At 39.9% G+C, this 26,212-nt stretch overlaps 1 protein-coding gene across 1 annotated transcript in view; it reads right to left on the reverse strand.

Annotated features, from left to right (window-relative positions):
- Window positions 1–26,212, reverse strand: part of CDKAL1 (CDK5 regulatory subunit associated protein 1 like 1) — a 426,010-nt gene that overhangs the window by 141,922 nt on the left and 257,876 nt on the right. Inside the window, 2 exon segments of the mRNA XM_040588803.1 lie at window positions 3,126–3,271; window positions 19,268–19,434. Coding sequence (XP_040444737.1) covers window positions 3,126–3,271; window positions 19,268–19,434 — 313 coding nt within the window.

The raw sequence follows: 26,212 nt of genomic DNA on the forward strand, positions 1-26,212 counted from the left end.
CCTCATTTCCTCTATGCTGTTGCTCTCCAACATAGTTTACAAATAAATTCTCTGTAAATATATATATACACACACATATCGTATCCGTAGATCAGCTACTGACCTATCAACTGCATAACAGTATTTTTGTGAATATCTGAATTTTCAGTGCAAAAAAGTACAACATAACAAAGAAGGAACTATTTAAGAAGGATAAACCAAGACTTCTGCAGTTCAGTTTTTCAGTTGAATGTATTTGTTTGGCTGGCCTTATATTCTATACTTTTGCTACTGTTCTTCATAATAAGCCAAAAATGTTGTCACCTGGCTGGGGAGAGTGGCCCTAAAAACCAAAGTGATGCATATCAAAAGACTGCAGTAGAACATCAATATTCATTAAGTTAGTTTCTAGGGTTCCTGCCTGAAGAAAGAGTCCTCAAAGAGAAGAAAAAAGTGACACGTCTAACTTCACAGTCTCAGAGGGTCTAGAATGCTCCATTCTTTTTTTAAAAAGTGAGATTCAGTGCCAAAAGTAATAGCTTTGGAGTACCCTAGCTTCTCGGTGAGGCGCTCTGTGCTCAGCAGGAGATGGGTAACACCCGCTCACCGAGGGAGCCAGCTCCGCAGCCAGTCCTGGCTCTCCAGAGGAGGAAAAGACCTTTGCTCCTTCTTCTGGGAGAAAAACATCCCAGAGTGTTTTGTTGGCCTGATTGAGAAAAGAAGGATTCAGGAATCACCCGGTATCTTTGGGGTTCCAAACCCAACGAGATGACACGGCTCATTCCTTTCCTTCTTCCCTTCATTTTTCACTTGCCGTGCTTCATTTCTATTTGCTTAGGTGCTTGAACTCAAGTTAGTAAGCATTTAAATGATAACCGTATAATTCCTTGATGAGTGGCTTTTCTTCTTCAGCAGGTCAGCCTATGCAATTACGGGTTTAATAGAGTTTTAGGTGAAGATACTATCAGAGCAGATGTCACATTTTAGAGACAAAGGTGCCAGTTGGAATCTGCTGATAACACCCTGTACATTTTGTGTGTAGGAAGCTTCTAGATGACTTTACGGCCCTAGCAGTAGAAAAAGGAGATATAGGGGGTTCTACTTTTGCTTTATTTTTCCTTTTTGATAAATGGAAGATGGAAATAATCCCTTTGGCTATTAAAGTAGTTCAAACACATATTTAATTTTAGCTATTCTGGCTCTGGGCTCTGGGGTTGTCTGCAGCAATGTTAAGTCCTGGCAAAGTTTGTGCTGAGATCTTTATGGGAATATCTATACAGGAATGTAATAGCTGGCTGCTGCCATAAGAGGAGAGACTACAAATTAAGACACTATGCTCTTAAGTGCAAAGGGGGGGCAGGGAATTAATTTTACAGATGTGCACATGTTCAAATATCCAAAACATTTTCTCTGCCTTGCATAGCTTCCTCATCCTGATGCCATATGGTGCAAAGAATTTTCCATCTTAATATTTGGAGACTGTTTTCTAACAGGAACTACTAGATAATTTGGTAGTTTCTTAATAAGGAGGATAAGTAAAGTTTATTATTATTTAAAATTAAGATATCAAACCAATTATTTCTTCCTTGTTAAGTTCACTACAAAAAAGCCTGTGGAAAAAGACGTATGTCATAGATTACTGCATATTCAATGACCAGCTGTTTTAAATTTGGATATTAAGTAATTCACTCTTTTCTGTGTGTAAGAGCTGAATGATTTAATAAATTCCCATATGCCCCAACATGTGCCAGCTATACTAGGTTATCGAAAATCCAGATGCTGTTATGATAATAGATGCCAATTCTAAAACTACTGAAGAGAATAATGAATCCGCTTCAAGTCAACTAAGACATAAACTGACACAGTTCCCACTTAAGATACGTGGGAATACAATGTATCTGTTAATTAAAAACTAACTCGAACCCACAGTCACAGGAAAATTAAGTTCCAAGAAATCATGTGCATTTTTTAGGGTGGAAAATCAGTGTCCAATCAACCTGTATGAAGACAAGCAGCTCCACTCCATCAGCTGCCTGACAGGACACAGGCACATCTATAAACTACATCCTATAAACTACACAGAGTTTGCAAAGTAGATTCCATCGTGTCGCAGTTTGCTTTTCTTTCTTGCATATCATAATTCCCATGGAGCCCTTCACATAATGCGTTCTACATAGGTAGACTGCTGGATTTTCCAATGATCATGAAAAAGTGATTATGAAAATTTGATTCTTTTATGTGCAAGTATTTTAGTGCAATTTAAGAATTGAAGGTACAACTCCACTAGCTTTAATTCATTTTAAACAAGCACACAAACAACAACAACAACAAAAAAATCAGATCAAGAGAGAAAGTAGCCAAACAAGGTAACAGAAATAATCCTCCAGACAGCTATTTTAAGGACAATCAATTAGAGAAATATCCATCAAAATATGTCACTATTAAATTGTAAAAGGTATAAAGACTTCCTTGGATATTAAATTACCACTTGTAGTTACAAAAGCTTTGCAGGTGAATGTAACTACCATCTTCAGGTCAGCATAAGTAAACACATTGTGACATCCTCTTTTATTTCTCACTATTAGCTCTGTTCTAAAGGAAGTAATTTTGAAATAATCCTAGAAATCATCAGTCTCATAAGCAAGATTAGAGTATTACTATATCGATGTAAATGTGCATCAGCTATAGGACATAAAATACTTATTAAAGAAAAAACAAACAAAAAAAATCAACAAAACACAAACCAACTCATTCACATTTGCTGGAGCTGGATCATCTCCAGTACACAAAGTATACAATGCTCAAAAGCCACATTAAAGACGACTTCAATAACTTCAACTTCAAGCAGTCTATATATAGTAGCTTAAGTATAAAAAAATAATATAAGAATGTATTATTTGAAAAAGATTACGAATATATTGACAAATTAAAAGCATGTCATGCAGAGATTTAAGATGCTTATAAAAGCTCAAGCAAAGAGGCAAACCACATCAAGGGGCTTCCAGAAAACTCTTTGAAAGCTTAAAGAAGCGCATTCTTTTTCTTACCTTAATTATGAAGTTGCAAGTAATTGTGTTTTCAGCCACATGTTCTTGACATTGCAAAAAACCCGACACTGTTATTTTCTCAAATATTAGTAGACTTACTTTTCTTTAAGGAAATCCACTACTTGTTTGAAGTCTGCCACACAGTATTCTCTTTTCATGTCCATGAGCACACTGTCAGAGGCTGACTGGACTGGTATGTGCAGAAAAGCATATACTCTTGGATGGTTGAGAATCTTTGCCATTTCCTAAGAGTTATTAAAAAAGAAAGAATAAGCTTTAAAGCAGCATGGAAACAACACACAAAACTAATTTAAATTAATACATGGGCTAAGTAGCAGTAGTAATACTTCTGAAACCCAAACAATACTGAAACAGTAGGGACAGGTGAAAATACCTGGAAGTAATTTTGTTTTTTTTTTTAATTTGAAAATCAGAACAAAGCTATGGGGTTGCATTTCCTTTGAGATGGGGACGACATTCCCTACATAGTACTGGTTATTCAGTTAAAACAAAATTTTAGAAGCAAAGTATTGTGAAAGTTGGTGATTTCAGACAGTGGCCGTTTCCAATTTCAGAAGATGGCAGGGTGAGCTGCTCTCTTGACAGAGTCAAGTACAGAGTCAAGTAAGTTCTCAGATACCAATAACAGAATGTCTCTAATTGGAGAACCCTTAAAGTTGGCAGTTTTCTAATTGAGGTGTATCTGGCCATTTGCAAACCTGCCCCAATACTGGTCTGAAATATGTTACTTGTGTTATTTCAGAGATAAGACTCCAGGAGTTAAAGCTAAGTGGCTACAAAATGTATAGAACTAATCGGGGGGCAGCTAAAAGCATGGTGACATCTTGAAAAGAGACAAAGGATGTTATACATCTTGTACAAGTCCAAAAGGTCAGAAAGAAAACAAAGTAAAGGTAATAACAAAATGCAAACAGGACCCCAAATCAAAGCCAAACCAGCCCCGTGACTGAGGATTGGCAGGGTGGTGGAACGTGAGATGGAGAATAGATGATGGTGGTCACGTTTCTTTCATTTTTCTTATTTATACAATTAAGGACATACAGTCTAGCAAGAAAATTTAAATATTTTTTTAAAGTTGAGACAAAACGGCATCTAGATTAAGTGCAATATGGTACGATATGGCCTGTTAATCTTGACCTTGCAAAAAATAAGTGAACTCGGACAAAGAACCACATTATATGCCCGCTCAGTTTTGCACGGACGGTGTCCCCTTGCCCGGCCCACGGTGAGCACACAGGGCACTGCCGAGGGGCGAGCACCGCACTGCCTGCTCAGCTGCCCCTGCACTCTGCATGCTCCAGGCAGGCTCCTCCGACCATTTCTCCTTTCCACTTTGACAGCAGAGATACTATGTCTGACGACACATACTGCTGCCAGATTGAGTTGCGAAGCTGCAATTATTTACAATTTCTTTCCAGATCATTAACCCGCAATATTTGTCACACATCTAGGTTTCCCCTCTGTTTCTACAAAGTTGGCCTAGGTTGTTCAAAGAGAAGGTAAATACCCTTGTACCTTTCCACTTTCAAGCACCCTCCTTTAAAAAGCATTGACTTTTAGCGCAAGAAATAAAAACCACTCTCTCGACACACACCTCTCATCTGACCAACATCTGTGTGTAAAACCCCAGCTCTCCCAAATCACTTTTGAAAGCCGTTCCGAAAGTTTCTAAGATCCTATTACATAAATGCCTAAGAGAAGTGGTTACATTATTCAGTGGAATATCTACTCAGGTATGTAAAGCAAACATTACAGTAATGACTAACGATAACGGAGGGCATACCGTTCGATGCACAGAAAGGCTGTGTGCAGTGAACCCGGCTTCTGGCTTCATGAATAAAAGAGTACAGCAAAGGCCACCATGCACCCATACAAACTTGATGTGTCTGTTTCAAATGGAATCATTTGCCTATGCCCTTAATAATTCTTTCAGGTGTTCAGCTACAATCTATTTGCAAAATGAAACGGTGTAAAATAAAGTAACAAAATGAGGAAAACTTTCCTTCTCTTTCAAGTGTTACAAAATACTGTTAAATGTAGTTCATATGAAGCATCCTAGTGGTCATCTTTGATTTTTTTTGCTTATCAGTAATAAAATATGTTTCTAAAATATGAGAAATGGCAAAAGGGTTGGACCCTAAGCTATGTACCACAAGCCTATTATTCTGCTTATCTCTGTTCAAAGCACTTCAATCTTCAAAACCAGATTTATAAGAAACCAATAAAAGTCAAGTTTCATAGTATGTTTGTGAATCTGCCAAGTTGTTAAAAATAACTCACCCAATAACACAGGAAAAAATTTAATTCTTTCTCACTCCTCTCAAATTTGGCATCTTCTGAATAACAGCCTCTTCAATATGTGACCACTTTGTGAATTCTTTCTGAAGGTAATAAAGTATTTATTAGAATTCTAGCTACAAAAGTGCTGGTTTATTCCAGATTTTGTAAGGATGAGAATCATTTGATAGGAAAAAAATGGATTTCTATCCCATACAAACATGGGGAATATTACATTTACAAATTTAAGATTTTGTTCTTTCCCCTTTGCATTTATACTAAACGACACTTACTTTTTAAGCGTTTTTCTAACCTTAAAACAGGGATTGATTCTTTCCATCATAGTAGCCACTTTTTTTGTTTACAAAATTAGCCACACGTTGCAGGCCAACAGGAACTAATAACTATAATAACAAAAAAAAAGGATAACCACCTTCTATTCACCTGTGTTAAAGACACCATACATTGTAAAGAATAAGAAACTACTTTATTTTACCACAAAGTTTTGAGTTTTGAAGTCACCAGTGAGGAAATTCTCTGATTATGGGAAAATGGTGGTTTTATTTGTCCTCCTCTCTTCTTTGCATTAAAAAAAAAATATGAAAATTTTCCTGCCAAGTATGAAACGTGAAAACCAAATCCTAACATCTAAAAACTGCTTTCCTATCTGGAGGATCTGAGAAAAACATCCAGCCAATTCCAAACTCACTAGCTGCTTATCTTAGAGCAACACGCAGAATCCTGCTGGTCTCCCATCTGATCTGCTCCAGCAGGATGCGGCCAAGAGGGAGCTGGCAGCTCCACTTTCTGTGAGAGGAACTACGCTGATAGCGCTCAGCAGCCACAGTTAAACAAGCCTCCAGCCAGAACTGCTCCTTCTAGTCATTCCCCATTTATGAAAAAAAGAAATCACATGGCTTCTGCAATCACTAGTGTCGGTATCTCTCAGGGTTAATGACAACTATTGTCATTGGAAGTCATTTCCCTCGGTTCTGTACGAACGGGACACAAAATACCTGGCATTAACTAATAAAACTTTTCAACTGTCCCTACAGTTCCCTGTATGCAGTAAGAGCCAGGAATATAAGCTCAAATATATTATTGACTAGTCCAATGGATCATCTTCTTTTAGAGAGACGCACATCAGTCCCTCAATATCAATCATCTTGCATTCTTTAGGGAGTAAATGGCTTGCCATACCATCAGAAATGCACATACAACACACCCCTTACATATCTGGAAACCCTAACGCAGCCCAGCTGCTGTGGTCACCAGTTCCAGCTATGTTCTAGACACGCCAAGTTCCTTCTAGAGAAGACGAGGTTGCAAACAACTCATTCTACTGTGAAGTGCTTTCTTTGCTTTCTTTCTATGTCAAAAGCTACACAAAATATGCTGCATGTGCTTTAAGCACTGAAGTCCTATTGAGTACATAACTCTATCTGCAGGCATAGATCTGAATAAAAGCTCCTACTAATAATCTGTTTTCTTACCAAGTACTTCAGGACCATAACTATTAACTTGGTGAATTTAGCAGAAGACAAATTATTAACACAAGACAGAAATACCTGATGACCGACTGTTTCTTCGTAATTCACTTTTAAGTACCACTGGTGTTCTCAAATTTACCTTTTATAACCAGAAACTTGGTTTAGCAGAATTTAGCAGAACACAAATTATTATTAACACAAACTGAACAGAAAATAGAAATACCTGATGACTGACTGTTTTTTCGTAACCCACTTAAGTACCACTGGTGCTCTCAAATTTACCTTTTATAACCAGAAACCTGGAGTGCACGGTTCGGAAGGAAACAGAATAATGAACTAAACAGAACTTCTGCATGATTACATCAGAAATCTGGATAAATCAATCTTCCAAACTTTTCAAGTGTTAGGATATAAATATCACATTCTAACCCAGTGCTTTAAGGTAAGATTGTTCCAGTCTTCCCTTTTACTCTCCTTACCCCTAAAACTACACTGAAGTACATTACCACATAGGATTGATTAAATTATAGCTATGTGCTGAACAGTCATACTTAGTCAATGCTGACAGATTTTCCCACACCACAGATTGCACACAGAACACTAGATTTCATCACTTAATAAAACTATTAGTTAATATCCCAGAGAGAACTTGAAGGATATCATGGGCTAATGCATACTTGTACTTTACAGTGTCTCAACATTCTAAGCTAAACATCTGTTTCCTGCTGTTTTTTATGAATATATATAATTATATTTTTTTTACAAAGTGCTTTGCATTACTAGATATAATTGCATATTTCAGTTAGAAGGAAAAATGCAACATAGAATTTTACTTCCATCTGGAAACAATAAACAAACAACTTTTTGAAATTATACAACTGTGAAAGAAAATTTCTGTCTTTAATCATGACTGAAACAGGTGATTGCCTTTTCCCCCCATCCCCTGGAATCTAATAATAGGTCTATGAGCAAAGGGAAGGACTACATGAAAACAACATTTCATGTAGGAATGAAAAGGTCAAAGAGTAGCACAATTTGTTTTAAGTTGATTTTACAAAAAAATAAAAGTCATCTATGCTTGGAATCTAAAAATGTATGTGAAATATCCTTTAGGATACTGATCACATTGGGAATAATTTTTTTTCTAGTTCTTAGCAGCTGGAGTACATCAAGGCACATTGCCAGAAAGATTTTTATCTAGTCAGTGCATTTTATCCTAGCAATTACAATACACAACTTTAACCACCTAACCAGAAAATCACTCCTTCTGTTTGTAATGACACCATGTGCAACCACAGAGAATCACAGAGGCAATAAGCATCACTATCTGTGCATCTTCATGGCAGTACCAGCAAGCTGTTCAGGCAGCGACTCTTTCCCCTAACTAAAAGTAGGCAAAAATCCAGGATTTGAATTCTGCCTTGCGTTTGAGTTGCTGTGATATGAATAACTCGCTTCCTAGCAAAAGGATTTTGTCCTCTGCCAGCAGTGAAGCCCAAAGAAACCCTTATCCATATGGAAACATGACAAAATGGCACTCCCTCAAAACTTCCTCCCCTTGTGGCAGACGTTCATTTGGGATATGTCACGGGGGCGTCTGCTGGCTGTTGTCTTTCAGAAGCTCAGTGGTGCCACCACCAGCACCGTCTGGATAAAAACCAAGTGGCTGCGGCCCATTTCATAAATTCCTCTGCTGCAGCGCAGTTCAGGAGCAGATGTGAGCTCGTGATGCAGGCACTGCAACCATGACACGGTACGATCGAGCCTGGAAAGCCCGTTACAGTTTTGTTAAAACTACAGAGCAGGGCGCCTCCCCCCTGCTTCCCACCCCATGAGTAATGGGGCTGCAAAACCCAGAGAACGCGGAGGATGTGCAATGGCAAACCTCCCCAGGGCGCTGGCTGGAAGGCAAAGCCTCCCTCTCACCTGCCTATGAAGTGGGGAGGTGTAACGAAGCCATCTGATGGCAAGTAAGCGCAACCCCCACCCTACCCAGTGCGACGCGACTTACGCGCAGGTCTCCATCCGATCATTAGGATAAAGGCAGGTCACGCTGGAGCAGTTGGAAGCCCACACAATGTCATTTGAACCTTCCAATCGAATCTTTGGGTTGCCAGATAGAGGGCAAAAATGCTGTTTTGTCATATGGGAAAAAATGCTTTCTACATTACCAAACAAAACCTGGTATTAGCTCAGGCCACCCTTTGAAGTGGATATAAACCAGGCTGCAATCCGTGATTTGGGGCAGGAGAACTAGCCGTGAGAGCCACGTGCTCGGCCCTAGCTCTTCCCAGCTGGTCTCCTAAGTGTGGGATCTCTACTGCTTCCAACCCCATAAACCAGACAGCCCTAGCTAGCTAGGCACCTTTGTCTCTCTCAGGGTTACATGACAAACCTCACCCCTTCACCCCCAAATCGAGCCGTACCAGAAACATCCACCTGCCATTAAAAACTTGCCACATCTTCTTTTACTCAAAATGAGGACAGGCTAACAGGAGTTCTTTCAAAAAAAGGTGACATTGAGATAACACCACAATAGAATACTGTATTTCATAGTTCAAAGCTTCAGATGAGGTTTGCTGCTTCTCTTCCCCTAAGTCAGTGCACAAACACGGACACACACGGCACCAAACACTAGCTACCTGATTTTTTCCTTCCAAACAGCGAAACATCAAGAACTCTCCTACTCAACTAACGAGTGCATGTGTTTCTCTCCAAGACAGGACTCTTAACCTGGATATACATAGTATACCATAGTGTCATGTTTTGCCTCTACCTGCTAAAAACAGTAATTCCCAGTACAGATATCCCAACTTGGATTGCTGAAATATTCACGGTAAGAAAACTTGGTATCTCTATCACAACCTGCTTCCAGCATTAAAGCAGGGCTGGCTTTACATAGGGTAAAATGTAACATATCAGCATCCACATTGGGTAGATGCTGATTGTTTATTGCTCACTTTGCATGGAGCCGCGCGCCCAAGTACAACGCGAGCCTCTGCAGGTGTGCCACCAACACACAGCCGAGCGGCGCATCCAGCAATAATAGCACCACACTGATTGCCTGAAGTTATTGCACATGAACTGATGGAAGTTGTGGGGTTGGAAACGTGCAGCAAATAGTTCTGTGCTTTCCAAGACAAAAACTGCTCCTATTGCTGCTGAAGCCATCATTATAATCCTAAAGAGACTTTGTGGAGCACTGTTTGTCCAGTTTCAATTAAAAGATTCACTTTAGGATAAAATGTACTTTTAATTAGCAGGTAAAGCGATGGCTTAATAACTCAAAGCCAACTAAGTAAACAGCTAACGCTAGTTCCTTGTGAAATGATTGATTCTGATGTGCAAAAAAATACACATTTTTTCATTTTCTCCAGGGTGCACTCTAATTTCTTATCACTAAGCACTCCTCAAATAAAATATTTTTTCCCTCACAAGTAAATTAATACTATTTTTGCAGTATGTATTAGAAACACATATTGGGAAGTTCCCTCAAAGGGTGATTTATTGCACCAGCACACTGCTACTTTAAATAACTCTCTGTCTCGCTCATACTTTATGCTAATAAAACCTTGAAAATGAATTAAATCATAGAGGGGGCGCACACAACAGGCAAGTAGGATTGTCACGCTAAACTTTTTGTCTTCGGAAACCTGGATGAGTGAAATGGATTGCTGGTTTCATCCATATTATGCATTTGCTCACCAGCTCAGAAATGAGAATCCCATATAACAGAAAACAATTGATGGCTTCTGCTCAGAAGGAACTTGGAATGAACGGCACACCCCAACAGTGCTCAGCTGCACCGAGACGGAGCAGTGCCAGGAAGCCTCCCCATTGTTTCCTTCTCTTTCATACAAGCAAGTACAATACCTGAAACAGCACCTGCATTAGCAGGTTACAGTGGAAGGAAAATAGTGGAAGGTTTTAATCAAAACCTAAACCTTTAGGCAAGCGCTATCACATCCTTTCGTGTGTAGATATTCAATTCACTGAGCTAAATTTCATAGCAAAACAGAATAAAAATATTCAAAACCATGACCACAAGACTGATATCACAGGATTTACATTCTTCAGCAGCTCTTGCACATTTAACGTAACTAAACTAATTGAATTCCAAAGACTGGGTAGAAAAGAATTTATGTCTTTTTCTCAATTCACCGTGATACAGAATCCCAAAGCCAATATTACTGTGCAGTTTTATTAAAGTTTCTAGAATACATTATATTCCCTTTTTCTCATTTTTAAAGAATAAACACCTCCAAAAGAAAATCAAACTTTTTTTTAACAAATGCCAAAACCTAATGAAGCAAGCAGTCTTACTGAAGATTATGTAGATGATGCTGCAAAGCACAGTGACTGTGACAGCTCATCTATCAAAGAAAACAAAAGGGTTTATGCATCTAAACTAAATAGAAGCTTTTGGAACAGCACGGAGAGTAGTTGGTAGAACTTTACTTATTATAATATAAATTACTAGGAAAGTGAGATCTTATTTGCTTTTCAGGGAAGGCAGAAATATTAAAATAAGAAGGCACAGCTTGTTATGTAAGCTATGTATGTGACGATAGCTACTACCCCAATGCCTTGAAGTGCATGACAACTGCTCAAATCCCCACTTGATTTAGTAAAAATGCAGGTTTTCATGTATGCTCTACCTGTTCTTTGAACAAACTGCACAAGTAACGGTGATTTTTATTTTGTGCTAGTAACCCACCACCGAAGCAAGCCACAGCTCCAAAGGCCTGCTGAGCTGAGGCAGCATTCTAAGCAACTGACAGACAACCTGACATTCAACACAGGATTGAGTGTGGGTCTGTCTGCATTTAAATACTCTTCGTTCTTGTGGTATCTAACAAGCAAGAGAAACATTCATATGAGCAAATCATAATTAAGGTACAGTTAACATGCACAGCTTTAACTGGTCAAGCAATCTGTGACTTAACATTAACCCCTTTTTGCAACATCAATTTTTATGCTCAGATTATTAAATACAGCAGAGGACTAGATGCATGCATAAAATATTCTGTCTTGATGGAGAACAGAATCTTGCATAATAAAGGCAGTTCTTGCGCTGTGTTTCTCAAAGCGTGTTTTCTACCAGTGTTACAAAGAACAGGAGCTTCGTTCCCAGCACCACAAACGTTCCCTTCTACATTATCTGGCAGCAAACCTATACTGTTCATCAAAGTTCCCAATGCAATAACATTGTTAAAGTTTCTGAGAACATCTAAGATGTACAGATGCAACACAAAACCTTCAAGAAGAGCAAGATGGGTTCTTATTTTGACATTTTATTAAGACGAATCATATGCCACCAATTGGAAGGAAACATGTCACCAAGCATTTATGGACATTAGGACTTGCTGAGTCTGAGATCTTAAAACTCTAGAGAAAGTGCTGTGACAAAATGCAGCTTTAAGCACAGCAGAGGTTCTTCCCTTTTCTAACCCCATTAATATCCAAACACACATTCCCTCTGGGGTGAGTTCACAACTGAAAAAGTTCCCATGATGCTATCTATGTCTTAAGGAGCAACTTCAAGGAAATGTGCTGTATTTGGAAACACCAAAGACAAAGAACACTTTAAGAGGAAGAACAGAAGAGACAGAGTATTTTCAAAAAAAAAAAAAAAAGCAAGCTGTAATACACTGAGTAAGCAAAGATGCATACACAGTGTTCATAGGACAAATAAGCATTTAACATAATACCAAAGGAAATAATAAGCATCCCTTCCTACCCACCCCATTTTTTTTTTATTAGAAACCCAGCTCCCACTGCCCCTCTCCTCCCCTTAGTATCTGAGATTTCTTTGAATTTTACTGCTAGCAAGACACACACAGTTTGCATAGACACAACTATGTAATTACAGCAAGGGAAAGTTGCATGGTCCACCGACTACAAAACACTACAAAACTCACAGTAATATGAGGTCAGGGGCTTAACTATTCATTTATTTAAATATATGCTACAGTTTTCATTTTTTCTGGTCAAATCAACAGATTTTAATTGGCACTTTCAAATGCAGCAGTCTATGAAAATGACAAAAATAATACCAGGAACAAAGCAAATACATGCCCTAAAGGCCTTTTAATTCCTGAAAAGATTCTGCCCTTTTATTTGCCATTGAAGAATGTGTGCATATTACTCCCTTTTTTCAATGCATTTCAAATCAACGTACACCCCAGATTATTCAAGACGAGCTTATGCACAATGTTCAGAAATGTACAGGGCACTCAGAGGAAAAAAAAGAACAATATGGGAAAAAGAAAAGTGAATTACTAATTTTACTGTAATACATATCTATGTGCTGTGTCAGAGCACATTTGAGAAAGCCATCTGTAGGGTATCAGCTTCAATGAGGTTAAGGAACATAAACACCGAGCTGAAATGAAAAATCAAAGCAAAAGAGCAAAGAAATACCATTGCGACTCGTGGCACACTTGGTACACCTTACGAATTTAAAGACACTGTAACCATGCAGACTCCATCTCAATGGCTGGTGTATCACTCAAATGTCCTGAATTAATAACGAAGATAAAGCTCACAGATGACATATGGTATGGTTTGAGACAGACTCATTTTGACAGGTGACAAAGACGACTACTCATCTAGTCATGTGAAATTAAGCACTTACGGGAATGGCAGGTGTGAACTGCCTCCTTTATACAGATTTGGAAGCATCCATCAGTCACCGCAAGTGGATACAAAACACTGTCTCACTAGAGCACTAGCCAATAGCTCCATAATATGAGTGTTGAATAAGTGCCTGGAGGTTCCTTCCAAAGCAGGATGTATACCTTATGTATGTTTGGTACATGTTGATACTATAGGACAATAACATCTTTGCCAGCTGGCAGGCTGTGCAATTCAAACAGTAGCTCTCGGCAAAGACATCAGGGTAAGAAGACACAAGGTAACTATGCCTGTGCATTCATTGCAGGGTTTGGCTAGGACTAACATTTCCTTCAGTTTTAACATTTCATAAAATTAAAAATAAAATAAAAAATTCTCAGCTAAAACATTTTTCCCTGACCAGAGTTCATATCCATTTACCAAAATTTTCTGCCATGTAGATGAAATCGAAAGTTTTCCCCAACGCCATGTGGCATCAATGTATTAAGGGAGGATCGACACTGGACAAGGGTGCGCATCTCAGTATCTGTTTGAAACCAAACTTCAAATAAGCAAGCTATACACTTCACGACGCATACATTCAAGCAGGCTGCTAAGACTGGGAGAGAGCACTTTGCAAAACACAGTACTATTTCCACTGGTTGGCCAGATGTTCTCTGAAAGGCAAACTGAGGATATCTCCTGCAGCTAAAATGCAAACTCCAACAACTTTCTTAGACTTATTACCCAGATCAAGAGAAACAATGTTGGGGTCTCAGGTCCATCAGTTTTTTTAAAGACACCAAATAGTCCTCTTTGTCGTACCAACAAGCCTTGCCCAGGAGTAGTCTCACCAGTGCTGGCTGTGTTCAAAGCAACGTGATGGTTGGAAGCCGCAGTGAAACTGCAATTTCCCATGCTTCCCTTCCAGCTATGGGTTTGTTCAATCTGCCTCGTGACTTTGGGGTGAGCAAACCAAACTCACTTCCAAGGAAATGAGAGCAGTGGCCATCCTCCAGGTTCACAGCGAATGTGCTCCAAGCCCATCGTGGGAACAGAGGAATTCAAGCCAACAACTTGCCTTTGAAACAGCTTTGGACCGTCAGCATTGGGAAAGTTTTGTTGAGGCGATTAGATTTATTTTGAAGACTCCAAAACACAAATAATGTAGATATAGTGGCTTCACTACCAAATTCTGCAATTTCCTGATCTGCTGTTATTGCTTCTTACTACTTACTAACGTAAGCACAGACATCATCTGAAGATGAAGAAAACAGCAGATAAAATACTTAGCATTTTAGATTGCACCCTGAAGAATTGCGATAAAGGCTCTTTTTCTAATGATAGCTCAGTAGGCAGCATATCAAAAAGTGTTTAATATTTTGCATGACTATAAAACACTGCATGGTTTTAAATATTTCTTTCTTTACAAATAAGGAGGCCCAACTGAACACAGAATTTATCATTTGAAAACATATGTTTGCTTCTCATCCCAAAACTGTTCATGCTATGTGCATCTTTAAGTACATAAGGCACCATTACCACCATATTTACTGAATAAAAAACTGGAAGTACTAAATTGTCAGACTGTACCAAACAAGTATAATGGTGATTTTCATGAGATTACCAGCCTCCCCTGAAATGACAAACATCTTTAAGGGCAGAACAGCATCTCCTTGACAGTAGCACCTGAAGGCACTGGGTATGCTCAGTATTTTCAGTCGTGAAAATGTAAATTGACCCCCCTGCTATAATAAACCTGAGTTTGAAGGACCACTGGCCCAGGCCCCCACATCTACCAAGACTTCCAGCATGAGAGCATCAAGGCCAGTTAAAAGCACCTGCACCTTTCCTTTGCTCCCTCCTCTGCTCTGGTCCCACCACTCATGAGCCTCCTCCTTGTCCTCCTCCCCTTGGGCCAGCGCCCAGCATCAGCAGAACAGCTGAGCTATGGCTGGCACTTCCTAGGGATGCTGAGAGAGATTCCCCGGTACAGCGGCAGGTAACACACTCCCAGGGCACGTGGCATTTTCTGTTGCTCCATTTTCATTTCCAGGGAACCTGTGAACGTGGGCACAATATCAAGGAGTCAAAAGAATCCCAGGGCCAATGCCCAGCCACAGACCTGGTCATACAGCACAAGGGAAACATTGCCAGCAGCTTAAGCAGATCCCTGGTCATAATCCCACCACATACACTTTCTAAGCAGATAGTATCTCAAGAGTATGCTTATGAAAAAATTTATTTTTTTTATAAAGAAAAAAATAAGAATCTGCAATCACTTTTTGGCACTTGCAAATACATTTCAATCTCTAAGCAGTTCATCAAACAGCTTATCAAAAAGTGGGCTAAGTATCTTCTAGTGTAGGAGAAAGCCGTTCCATCTATATACAAAAAATACACGTAGCATGAAAAGCTGCATTATTTTAGTCAGTGGATACAATCTCTTTTGCTGAGAACCATCAAGGCATGAATTAATATGTAAGTACTTCATCTGTGGCTACATCTTGATGACCCACCTGGGCAACACAAAAAATACAGCTGGGCATATTTCAAAGGACCGAGGTGTGGGGCAAGGGAAGCAAATGCAGCGCTCCAGTACCTCCTGTCTGTGGATGGCTCTGCACACTGTCAGCGCTGTTTGGGCAACTTAGGCTTCCATTGTCTATAAAGTGATACATTCTTAAAATTTTAGTTCTTTATTCAATCATATTATCCATAGGTGCCACTTTTCCCTCAGTCACAGAGGACACCGGCATTGCCATTGTGGTCTGAGGGATTCCTTGCTTGTACCGCAGCTGTGCCATCTGCAACTCATGGTATCGAGCTGCCCACCCCCATCCTTTTTAATTCCAATTGTCTCCCACTCTGATAATTTAAAGCTGCAGAAAAAACCGACAAAGAGTTAAAGAAACCTGTGAATTTCAAGTACACAAGCCAGTGTTCTGATGCTTTGAATGATCAGAGATTAAAATACATGGCTAGCTGAAAAAAAACCCCAGGTATTTGTGAAATATTTTAAAACCTTATATTTAAACACAAAACCAGTTCCAATGATAGAGCAGTTCATGCAGTACTACAAAGCAGTGTTTAAAAAAATGCACATGTTTTTGGAAACTGGAATTTTTAAAACATTTAATTTATAGTTGAGTCTTATTGGAGAAAATAAATGTCTTTATCATATAAACTTTGTGATTAGCTTTGGAGGTTACAAGCATCAGACAGACATAAAGCTGGCCAGACCTTTCACCTGCAGGTAAGCTCCAATAAATATGGCAAAAACTGTAAATGAATCAAAATTATTGCTTTCAGGCTCACTCTCTAGGGAAGCTCTGTCCAGATCTTAAAATTAATTTATGCTTTTACATGTCTGCTGTCGCTCTATGCCACTTAGCAGGCATGTGTTCATTACTAAAGTGAAATAAACCCTCGCCTAGCAGTTGCATATGTACAGTTATATGCAACTGCTGAACAAGTCTGATTTTTGAAAGATATAAGTGTGGAACAACTTCTTCCTTTCCATTGGATATAAAAAGTGACATATGATTTGCACATTCTCCCATGTAAAATTTTTTCGCAGAAACTCAAAAAACGTCCTAGTTAGCAACTCAATTTCTCACAAAATAGATTAATAAAAAGCAGTACCTTTAAAAAATATTAATGAAAAGATGTTTGCAACCAATAACACAATTTCATACCTTTCTTAAAGGATAACAGAACTGCATCTGAATTTTATCCTAATCAAGTGACATGAAGGTTAATCAACTTCTCAATTTATTTTGTGTTTTAAACAAATCGTAGTTTTCATCATAAAAAGTTCGGTTTTGTCTGGTGAAAATGCATACAGGAGGCTGCCAACATTCCCTAGTGATCTTTCAGATACAAGTCTGGTAAGCTTGGAAGAGGAGACCAAAAAATGCAAGGGAAAAAGATTCTGACAAATTTAGTTTGACGAATCATCAAAATTATTTCATGAAATTACAAACTCAGAAATTCTTGGCCATACACAAAACTCAGGAATGTGATAAAATAATTCTTAAAATAAATAATCATATAAACTGGAAGTTGTATGGAAGAGTGAAGAAGACAGGCAGCAGCAGATGCTGCTATGGTACAGGAGGGCTGGTGCACACGTAACACGTTTTGCACAGCAACATCCCAGAGACATGTTCTGAACAGGCTTTCCTGAATTCCTCCCCCTTTGCAATCGTATTTAAAAGATCCATTTTTAAAGAGATTAGAGTACTTTTCCTGAATATGAGTCAGGTCAAAAAGAGTCCTACCTACAGCACTTTCTAGAAAATTTAGAAACAGGAAGATTAGAGACCATAAATCAAAACAATTTACAGATTTGTGACATGGTCATACTTACTAAGGTGGGTACTGATTGAAGGAATGCAATATACTTTCCACCTTACTCCCATTATATGAAATTAAAACTACTACAGGGCCCCTTAGCTGGGCAGAGCAGTTTCTTATTTCCAGCAACTGATTTACTTTTTTTTTTTTTAAAAAAAAAGAAAGCTCCTGAGAGTACTCATAAGTTGAGCAGCAGTGACAAAAGCAGCAGTCTGTGCCAAAACACTTTTAATAATGTGAGTTAAAAATGAAAGCAAAGACACTAACTGTGAAAATTGCTAAAAGCTTGATTTGCTTCTGTACAAGATGCTGAAAAATGTTAAAATACAAAAGAAGAGAAACTTGTGACAGATATGAGAGTTTGAGACAGAATGCAAAGCTCTAAAAAAACCCAGCCAAACCACTTCCCATAGATTTTTATTCAGTGTGTTGTCAAGACTATCTTAGTGAAGCGTATGTTAAACCAAAGAACAAAATAACAGCCTGGGAAATTTCTTGCGGTTTTCTGCAGCTTGTATTCTTTAGCCGGTGAAGTGAAAATCTGCTTATTCCTATCAGGATGAGATTCCTTCAGCCCATGTGCTTCAACAGGGAAAGGTGCAGTTATGGCACTCTGGTGAGAAAATACTGCCCTCGACATCTTCAGAAAATGCAAGTGCGACAGCTAATTCTGTAACATTTTTGGGAAAGCAGCATGGAGACACCAGCTATTTATCTGGATACTGCTGATGCACACAGTTACAAAATTTACCGAAAGCTGTCTTTTTCCCTGCTTCTTCCTCCTCCTTAAAGTTAGGTTCTTTCTATAAACAGTTCTTAGGAATTTCAATAAATTCATTTGGTGACAGAATCCAACTAAACCAACCTATCTTTGAGACAAAACTCTTGCTACTTGCTCTGCATACATACAATATTCTTCCAAATTGATGTAGTTGTACACTCCATTGCTTCTAATCTCATTGCACTACTTAGTTACAAATTTTTTAACACAGATACACATTTAGAATTTCCATTTCTTATCATGGAAGCTTTACACACTCTCAGAATAGCATTTGACTTTTGATGACTCAACGTTGTTGAGTGAGTGAGGTCGGCATATAGTATTTCTGGAAATACTCATCCAAGGTGTAGCAGGAAGACAAATTCAATTCCATAGCCCATCGCATGCTAATGACATTTCCTTTAGATCTTGGGTACACTAGATATACACACAAATGCAACATCGCTATAATAAAGCTCCACTGGTCAGAGACCTCAGTAATACTGTCATCCCAAAATGATCTGAATATCTTATTTCAATAACTTGCTGTGTCAGGCAAATGGCTTAACAGTATTAGTCTAATTCTAGAAATTTACTTCAAGTCCACAATTTTTTTTAAGCTACTACTTAAAATGAAACGCACTATACACAAGGTTCCATGCTGACTCACTCAATGAATGGCTACACTGGCATATAAACAATTCTCTTTTCTTCCTTACCTCCAGATGCTCTAAAATATAGGGAGGGTTTGTCATGCCAAGCCTCAGCATAGCTCCCTCAGGAATAGCTTCAACCAGCTTCCACAGAAGCGTAGGGAGGTCTGTGCCAATGTCTCTGCCATAAGCCCCTGTGTCTTCACTGGTCAGCCATATCTCACAAACACCCTCTGTGAATAAAAGAAAGAGATAATTAACAAATCTGTTTTAAAGCTGTTTATTTTATCATACAGCTGCTCACTCTTTTTAATGCAGTATTTCACAAGGCTATTATGCAGCCAGACTGGGTACTGAATTGCGAGGGGGAGGGAAGGAGAAGGCAGGCTTATCCCATGGGTAGCAGTGGGTTATTAAGTTCATTTTATGAGCACAAGAGTGCTACAACAATGCTGTAAATTATCATTGCTGTGGAGTGATTAACATTCACAGCCAATGACTAATTCTGTGCTGGCTCTACAGCAAGTCAGTCAAGTTTAGTACTGGGCTCTATTTTTTGAGTCTAATTCATTAAACACCGCAAGCGACATTACCCAAGCAAAGAGTTTGCATTAATAGTTGTTACTAGTAGTTAACTTATTAACTGGTAAGCTTCCAGCAAGCAAAAACCAGCTCTAAAGCACAGCGATTAACATTCCTCCTGGAATAACTGTTAAAAACTTGTATTCTTCAAATTATACAATTAGCAATGCAATATTAAGGTTGTATTGAACAGGTTAGTGACCACTGCATGACTGAGCGATAGTGTTGGAAAACCTGTTCCCTAGCAGTTAATACTTTTATTTTCCATCAATCAGGGACTTAGGAAGTTGTATATTTGATTTATATCAGAAAGAGTAGTGACCTTGAACACCGATATTTAGTAATAATACCCTCCTGCTCAAAGAGGGGAAAGATTGCACCGCCCTTTAATAACAGCTGAAAGCAATGAGGTTTCACACAGTCCCTTTATCAGTCTGCCCAGCTTCCATCCTTTTTTGCCATGCAATCCATCTCTCCCTCCTCCTCACCCCATAGCAAGAAATCAGCCATCAAAAACCAGGTGGCTGGGAGGAAGACGCCAGTGATTCCCAGTGAGATAAGGTACCATTAACTCAATGAAGAGTTAATAATACTGATGATGAGCAAGTAAAGAAAACATCCCAGCGCTAGAAGGCGCAGAATTCATCAAAGCACTCTTTGGACCAGCAGAGAATTTATCATAAAATGTAAATCTTGTTTATTTTAAAAATATATATTTATGATGAGGAAAATATAAACACATACAGAGACTTTAATCACATGAAAAGTAACAAACCTAGAAAAACAGAAGTTTTAGAAAAAATGTAAACACAAGGCTGTCACTGAAACACACACTACAACAGCAAGGGCAGACAGCAGGCTGTGCTGAGCCAAGTTAATTCTCTTTGTTCAGCAAGGTTTTCAAGGTCATTTATTATTTAGACGTAAGAATACTTAAAAATTAAAGCTGAACCAACAAACTCATTGCATCCGAAGTTTTGCCTCAAGAGTAAGGTAGCGAGAGATGTATAACCCTGTCCCTGGAAGCAGCCTGGTGGAAAGTACTCTCTAAGTACTGCTCTTTGGTTACCCAGCTTGCAACCACGACCTTGTAGCCACGCTCAGCCTGAGCCTCCCCGTGTCTGGCCAGGTGGGCAGGATCCACCAGCAGTGGATTCCACTGCAACTGCTAACATTTTTGGAATTCATCCCACCACAGGCAGTACCACACCATGAAACGTACTCTAGGGTTCAACGCCTGCCCTACATTTTCCTGAGTTACGGAACAAAAAGAAGTGAGAACTTGTTACGTTTTCAAAATTAAGAGAAACATAAAGGATCTAAATGATGGCTAAAGCCCTGTTGGTTTTTTTTTATGTCAGTCTCCAGTAGCCATCAAAACACTGCAAAACAGAGTAATTTACTAGCTGAGTTTCTACTGAAAAAGAGTAATTTTCATTTTTAAGCTTTCAATCTAAATAATTGCATGGGTTTGGGGTTTGGTTGTGATTGGGTTTGGGGTTTTTTGTTTGGATTGTTTTGTTTTTCATGAAAATGGGTAATGGAATAGTGCCTCACAGCTACCAGACGAACGTTGAGGAAAAAAAATAAATCATTGGCTAGGAATGGAAATAACATTCCTGTGGAAAACAACAGTGAGCTTTTAAGGCTGCAGAGGTGGGGACCATTAGCCCCCTGGTGGGCTGAATCTTCAAATTAAATCACAAGAAGAGGAAGCAGCTGTAATAGTAAATCAGCAACAACAGGAATAACTGTCTCACCTGCTCTCCGATCAGGGTGTTGAACAACAAGTGATGGGAACAAACTCATGCTGAGAGCACCAAGGACGTGGTCTTAACGTGAGGGGTGGGGATGGACGCCGGTATTTTAGGAGGGAGTTCACATCCCCGTTTCTGGCTGACAAAATGGATCTTCAAATCCTGAAAGCTGCTGTGAGTGTTACGTGTTTACAAGTAGGGTAAATCAACCTTGTACACAACTGTGTGTGTGATAGAGGTTCGGTGTCAACTGCTGTTAGGCTGTTTACTCTAGTCCTTTGCATCCTGACTTCAGGAGTCCAAGCTTACACCAGGTAAGAAGAGAAAACAACAAACCTCTCAAAGACGTCATTCCCACTCAACTCCCTTCCCCTCCAAACACCAGCCCTACACAGGAATATGCTGAAATAAACTGTCTAATCACATACAGTATTTTTTTCCTTTCTTTTTGCAGTGAACCTCACTTAATCACTCACCATTCTGTTACTGGGTAATTCTGGTGCTAATAAAAGCAATCTGATTTTATAAACAAGAAAATTGATCCAAACTGCAGAGTTTGGATGTGTAAACTCAGAGCATTTGTTACAGTATTAAGGCCAATTATCATTATATTCAAGTAATTACAAGTCTGCCTTTGGTCACAACTCATAGTTTATTTCTCACTCTGCCATTACCACCCAGCTCCAAAGAGTAACCTCAACAGCTGGCTTCTGATCTCTGCTCTGCTGTAACTGGAGATGACTGAGAATTGAAAATGTTGGAAAAAGAATAGGTTCCAAGGAAATGAAGGAGCTTCTGAACCTATTCCTTCTCCAACAGCTCAACATAAAGAACAATCATTGGGAATTATTTGACACGGGTTTTAATTTCATTTTTGTGGGGTAGTCTAAACAATCCTTGTCATAGTGACAAGAAATCCTACAGTTATCACTTTTACACGTTATGTGCATTTCTGTTTTAGAGACCACTTCAAATGGTTCATTTTTAATAAAAATGAATCTAGCATTTTTTATTTCGCTTTATCTTCATGCCACTGTTGTGAACACCATTTCCAGCAGTAGCAAACATCTTTTAAATTAAAATCTACTCCATCCAAAAAAATGAATTTACTTCAATCTACAAAAACATCTGAAGATGTTAATATATCAGACGCTAATCCCGTTGAAGTTCTATTTGTTCACCCACTGTACCTTTGCACAAATGAAATCTGACCACAAAATCCCCCTTTTTTTTTTCCATCTCCCTCCCTTCTTCTCTTTCCTGTGAGATTTTCTACTGTGAACAGGAGTGGCTTCTAGAGCAGCACAATTCTCTGCAGGCTGCCTCGGCGGGAGGCCCCTGATCCCGACCGTCTCCATAGCACACATATGCTTATCAATAACTGCCTGACCTCCTTCTATTCCTCCTCCAACGGTGAATTCTTACGGCAGCCTGCAGTGCTGCACTGGCCCTAGAAATACCTCTCCCACTGCACCACAGAAATCTGACAGACCATCTGCCAAGGGGAGGCCTGACTTAAATGTTTGTCAAAAACTGCCTGCAGACTTGAGGACAATCAATCTGACCCTGCCATTCCTGATCACACCCTTAGAATTTTAAAAAAAAAAAAAATAAAAAAAAAATCATCGCCAAAGACAGAGAGAAGGGCTTGGAAAAACATCAAACTAATTTTAAATGTGCTTATTGTTCAGAATGAGCTCACCCTAAATAAATTAATTTTCTCTTCAATTATTTGAGTTTCCCCTTATTTATTCAGCATGGATTTTACAGGCACTATTTACATACTCGATGCAGCACGTGTGCTAGGTTACTTGGCTGAATCAGTGCCTTAACTGAGAAACTGTAAAGTCATCTGTGTACGTACCCGATCACCGTATCAACCTGAATATCACACAAGTTGAAACAGAAACCGAGATTTGGAGGAATCGCATTCCTCCTACATTTCTGAAGCACTCTGCAAGCATTGATTCCACCTGGAAGAGGCCAGGCCTCCTCTCCGATGGTCGGTTCAACCACATGGATCAGCACTGGAAGATCCCATTGCAGGGACTTCCTGTAAGAGTAAATCAAACTGGGAGCAACTCACTGGTGCTAATGGAGGTTTGGAAGAATTAGTTTCCCGTTCACCAAGAAACCTCGATTTGGTCTGTATGTACACAGGGCTCCTAGAGGAGAGACAGAATGGAAGGACACACAATCCTGTACAAGCACACCCTTTCCCAGCCTCAAAAAGTAACCCCCACCCAACCTCACAATCTGGAACTGCAGGGTGTCTGGCAAGCAGATGATGAAAAAAGGAGACTGAAGAAAACAGACAGGTCTAGGTACAGGGTTGGTGAAAGAGGCAAGCTGTCAGGCTATGATCCAAAGGATCAATATTTCTTCTGTAATTTGGAAATTGTGGGTCAGCTTATGATCCCACAATATATCAGTCAGAGGAATGCAGCGCTGCTCGCAGCGCACCACGGGCAAACCGGTCCCATCAAAGTCTCGTCACCTGGAGGGACAAAGCTCTAGAGAAGTGTCTCATAGCCTGACTTTCCAGAGGATCTTTATTCTGCCCAAATATATTTCCTCTTCTCCAAAGATCTATTTTTTTACCCTTCTCAACAGTCTGAAGGAAGGGAAAGATGCTTTCTTAAAGACGCTTTCTTAAAGCTTGCCACAAACAGCAGAACAAGATCTGAATGGTATCAGGAATGATGGCTGACCTACTAGAACACAACTCTTGGAAAAATTACTAGATCCTCAAAACTCCTGCTAAAAGAGAAAGCCTAGTGAAGGATGACTGGCTTAACCAACCGTTCACAACGCGAGGAAGCAATGGCTGGTTAGTGGCCAGGAAAATCTGTTTAGCGTTAGTGCACTTCCAAATGAGGATCGGGAAAACATTTCTTTTGAGTTTTCACTATTAGAGTCATAATCAACAGTTTTTAAATATCTCTTTAATAGAATAAATTGTTTTGAAGCATTGATTAGCAGTACATAAAGACCTGCTACACACAGCGACTTAATTTAAAAGCCTGAACAAATTCCATTTTGTGTGGTCACCAGGAAAGCCAAAGGGTAAAGACAGTTCTGTACACAGGATGAAAATCTCTTTCTGCGGGATCACAGAATAGCTTAGGTACCTCTGGAGGTCATCTAATTCAATCTGCTGCTCAAATCAGGTCCAATTAGATGAGATTGCTCAGGCCCTTGTACAGTTGTGTTTTGAATATTTCCAAGGACAGAAATACCACAGCCAGTTTGGCTAATCTGTTTCAATATTTGACCACCGCCGGGGTAAAATATTTTTCCTTGTACCTAATTGCAATTTCCTGTGTTCCAGCTTGTCCTGTTACCTCTGATCTGATCTCTGCAAGACCTGTCTGACCACAGGACAGTCTGGCTCTGCCTTCTCTGTACCCTCCCATTAGCAGTGGTAGACAGCACCAAGATTTCCTCCTGAGTTTCCTCTTCAAAGGCTCAACAAATCCATTTCTCACGTGTCATGTGCTCTATCCTCCTAATCCTCTCGGTGGTCCTCGGCTGAATTGCTTCAGTACACAAATGACCCTTGTGCTGGGGTGCCCAAAATTGGCCAAAGTGCTCTCTCCGTGAGGTCTCATAGTCACCAAACACAAGGTACCAGTGAGTCCCCCGGGCCCGCTGCCCTCTTGCTGATAGCATCTAGGACGCAGCTGACCACCACCGCCAAGCAGTTTCACTGCTGGCTCACCTTCATCAGCTCGCCCAGGGGAGCGCCAACATCTGCAAAGCTGCTCTCCAGCTGGTTAGCTCTCCCCATCCACACTGCAGCGTGGTGTTATTTTGTGCTGGATTCAGCACGTTTTACTTGCCTTTGTTAAACTTCATGGAGCTACTGTCAGTCCATTTCTCCAGACAGCTGAGGTCCCTTGCAACATCACCTACCTTCATATATTACCTAACTTCAGTCAGTCAGCTCTCCCCTTAGTTTGGTATCACCTCCCAAACTGCTCAAAATGCATTCTATCTCATTGTCCACACTGTTAATAAAGACATGACACACTGGCCCCAGTATCAATCCCTGCAAAACACAATTAGAAACCACCAGCTAGACGTTATACCATGGACCACAGCCTGCGAGCCTGGCAGTCCAGCCCGTTACTGCAGCCACCTTACCATCGAGCTATCCAGCCCGCACCTCACCAATCTAAGGGTGTCATGGGAGACCAAGTTGAAGACGTAGCCTAAAGTCAAGGTAAAAAACCCACCAAAACAAAACAGAAAATTCCAAAACAAGAAAACCCCTCCACCCCAAACCCCAAAAATAAAACCACAAAACCCAACCCCAAACCAAACAACACCTAGCTCCCACAAAAATCCAAATCAATCCACCCCAAAACTCCACAGCTTCCTCTCCTTCGCAACACCAGACATCCCGTCAGAAAAGTCCCTTGGGCCAGTGACATGGTTTGCCATCAGTAAACCTGGGCTGGCTGCTCCCAAACACCCTCTGTCCCTCACATGCCTCGAAGTGGCTTCCAAGAGGGTTTGCCCCATAGAGAGTGAGGTTCAGCTGCTCCCCTAGAGCTCCCTCCTCGCTTTTCCCGAAGGGCAGGGTGACATTCCCCTTTTTCCAGGCATCCAGCTCTCCCCTGATTGTCATGCCCTTGGAGTGATGAGAGAGAACAGCCTCCTAATGACA

This window comes from Falco naumanni, chromosome 3 (genome assembly GCF_017639655.2).
Source record: "Falco naumanni isolate bFalNau1 chromosome 3, bFalNau1.pat, whole genome shotgun sequence".
NCBI classification, from domain to species: domain Eukaryota; kingdom Metazoa; phylum Chordata; class Aves; order Falconiformes; family Falconidae; genus Falco; species Falco naumanni.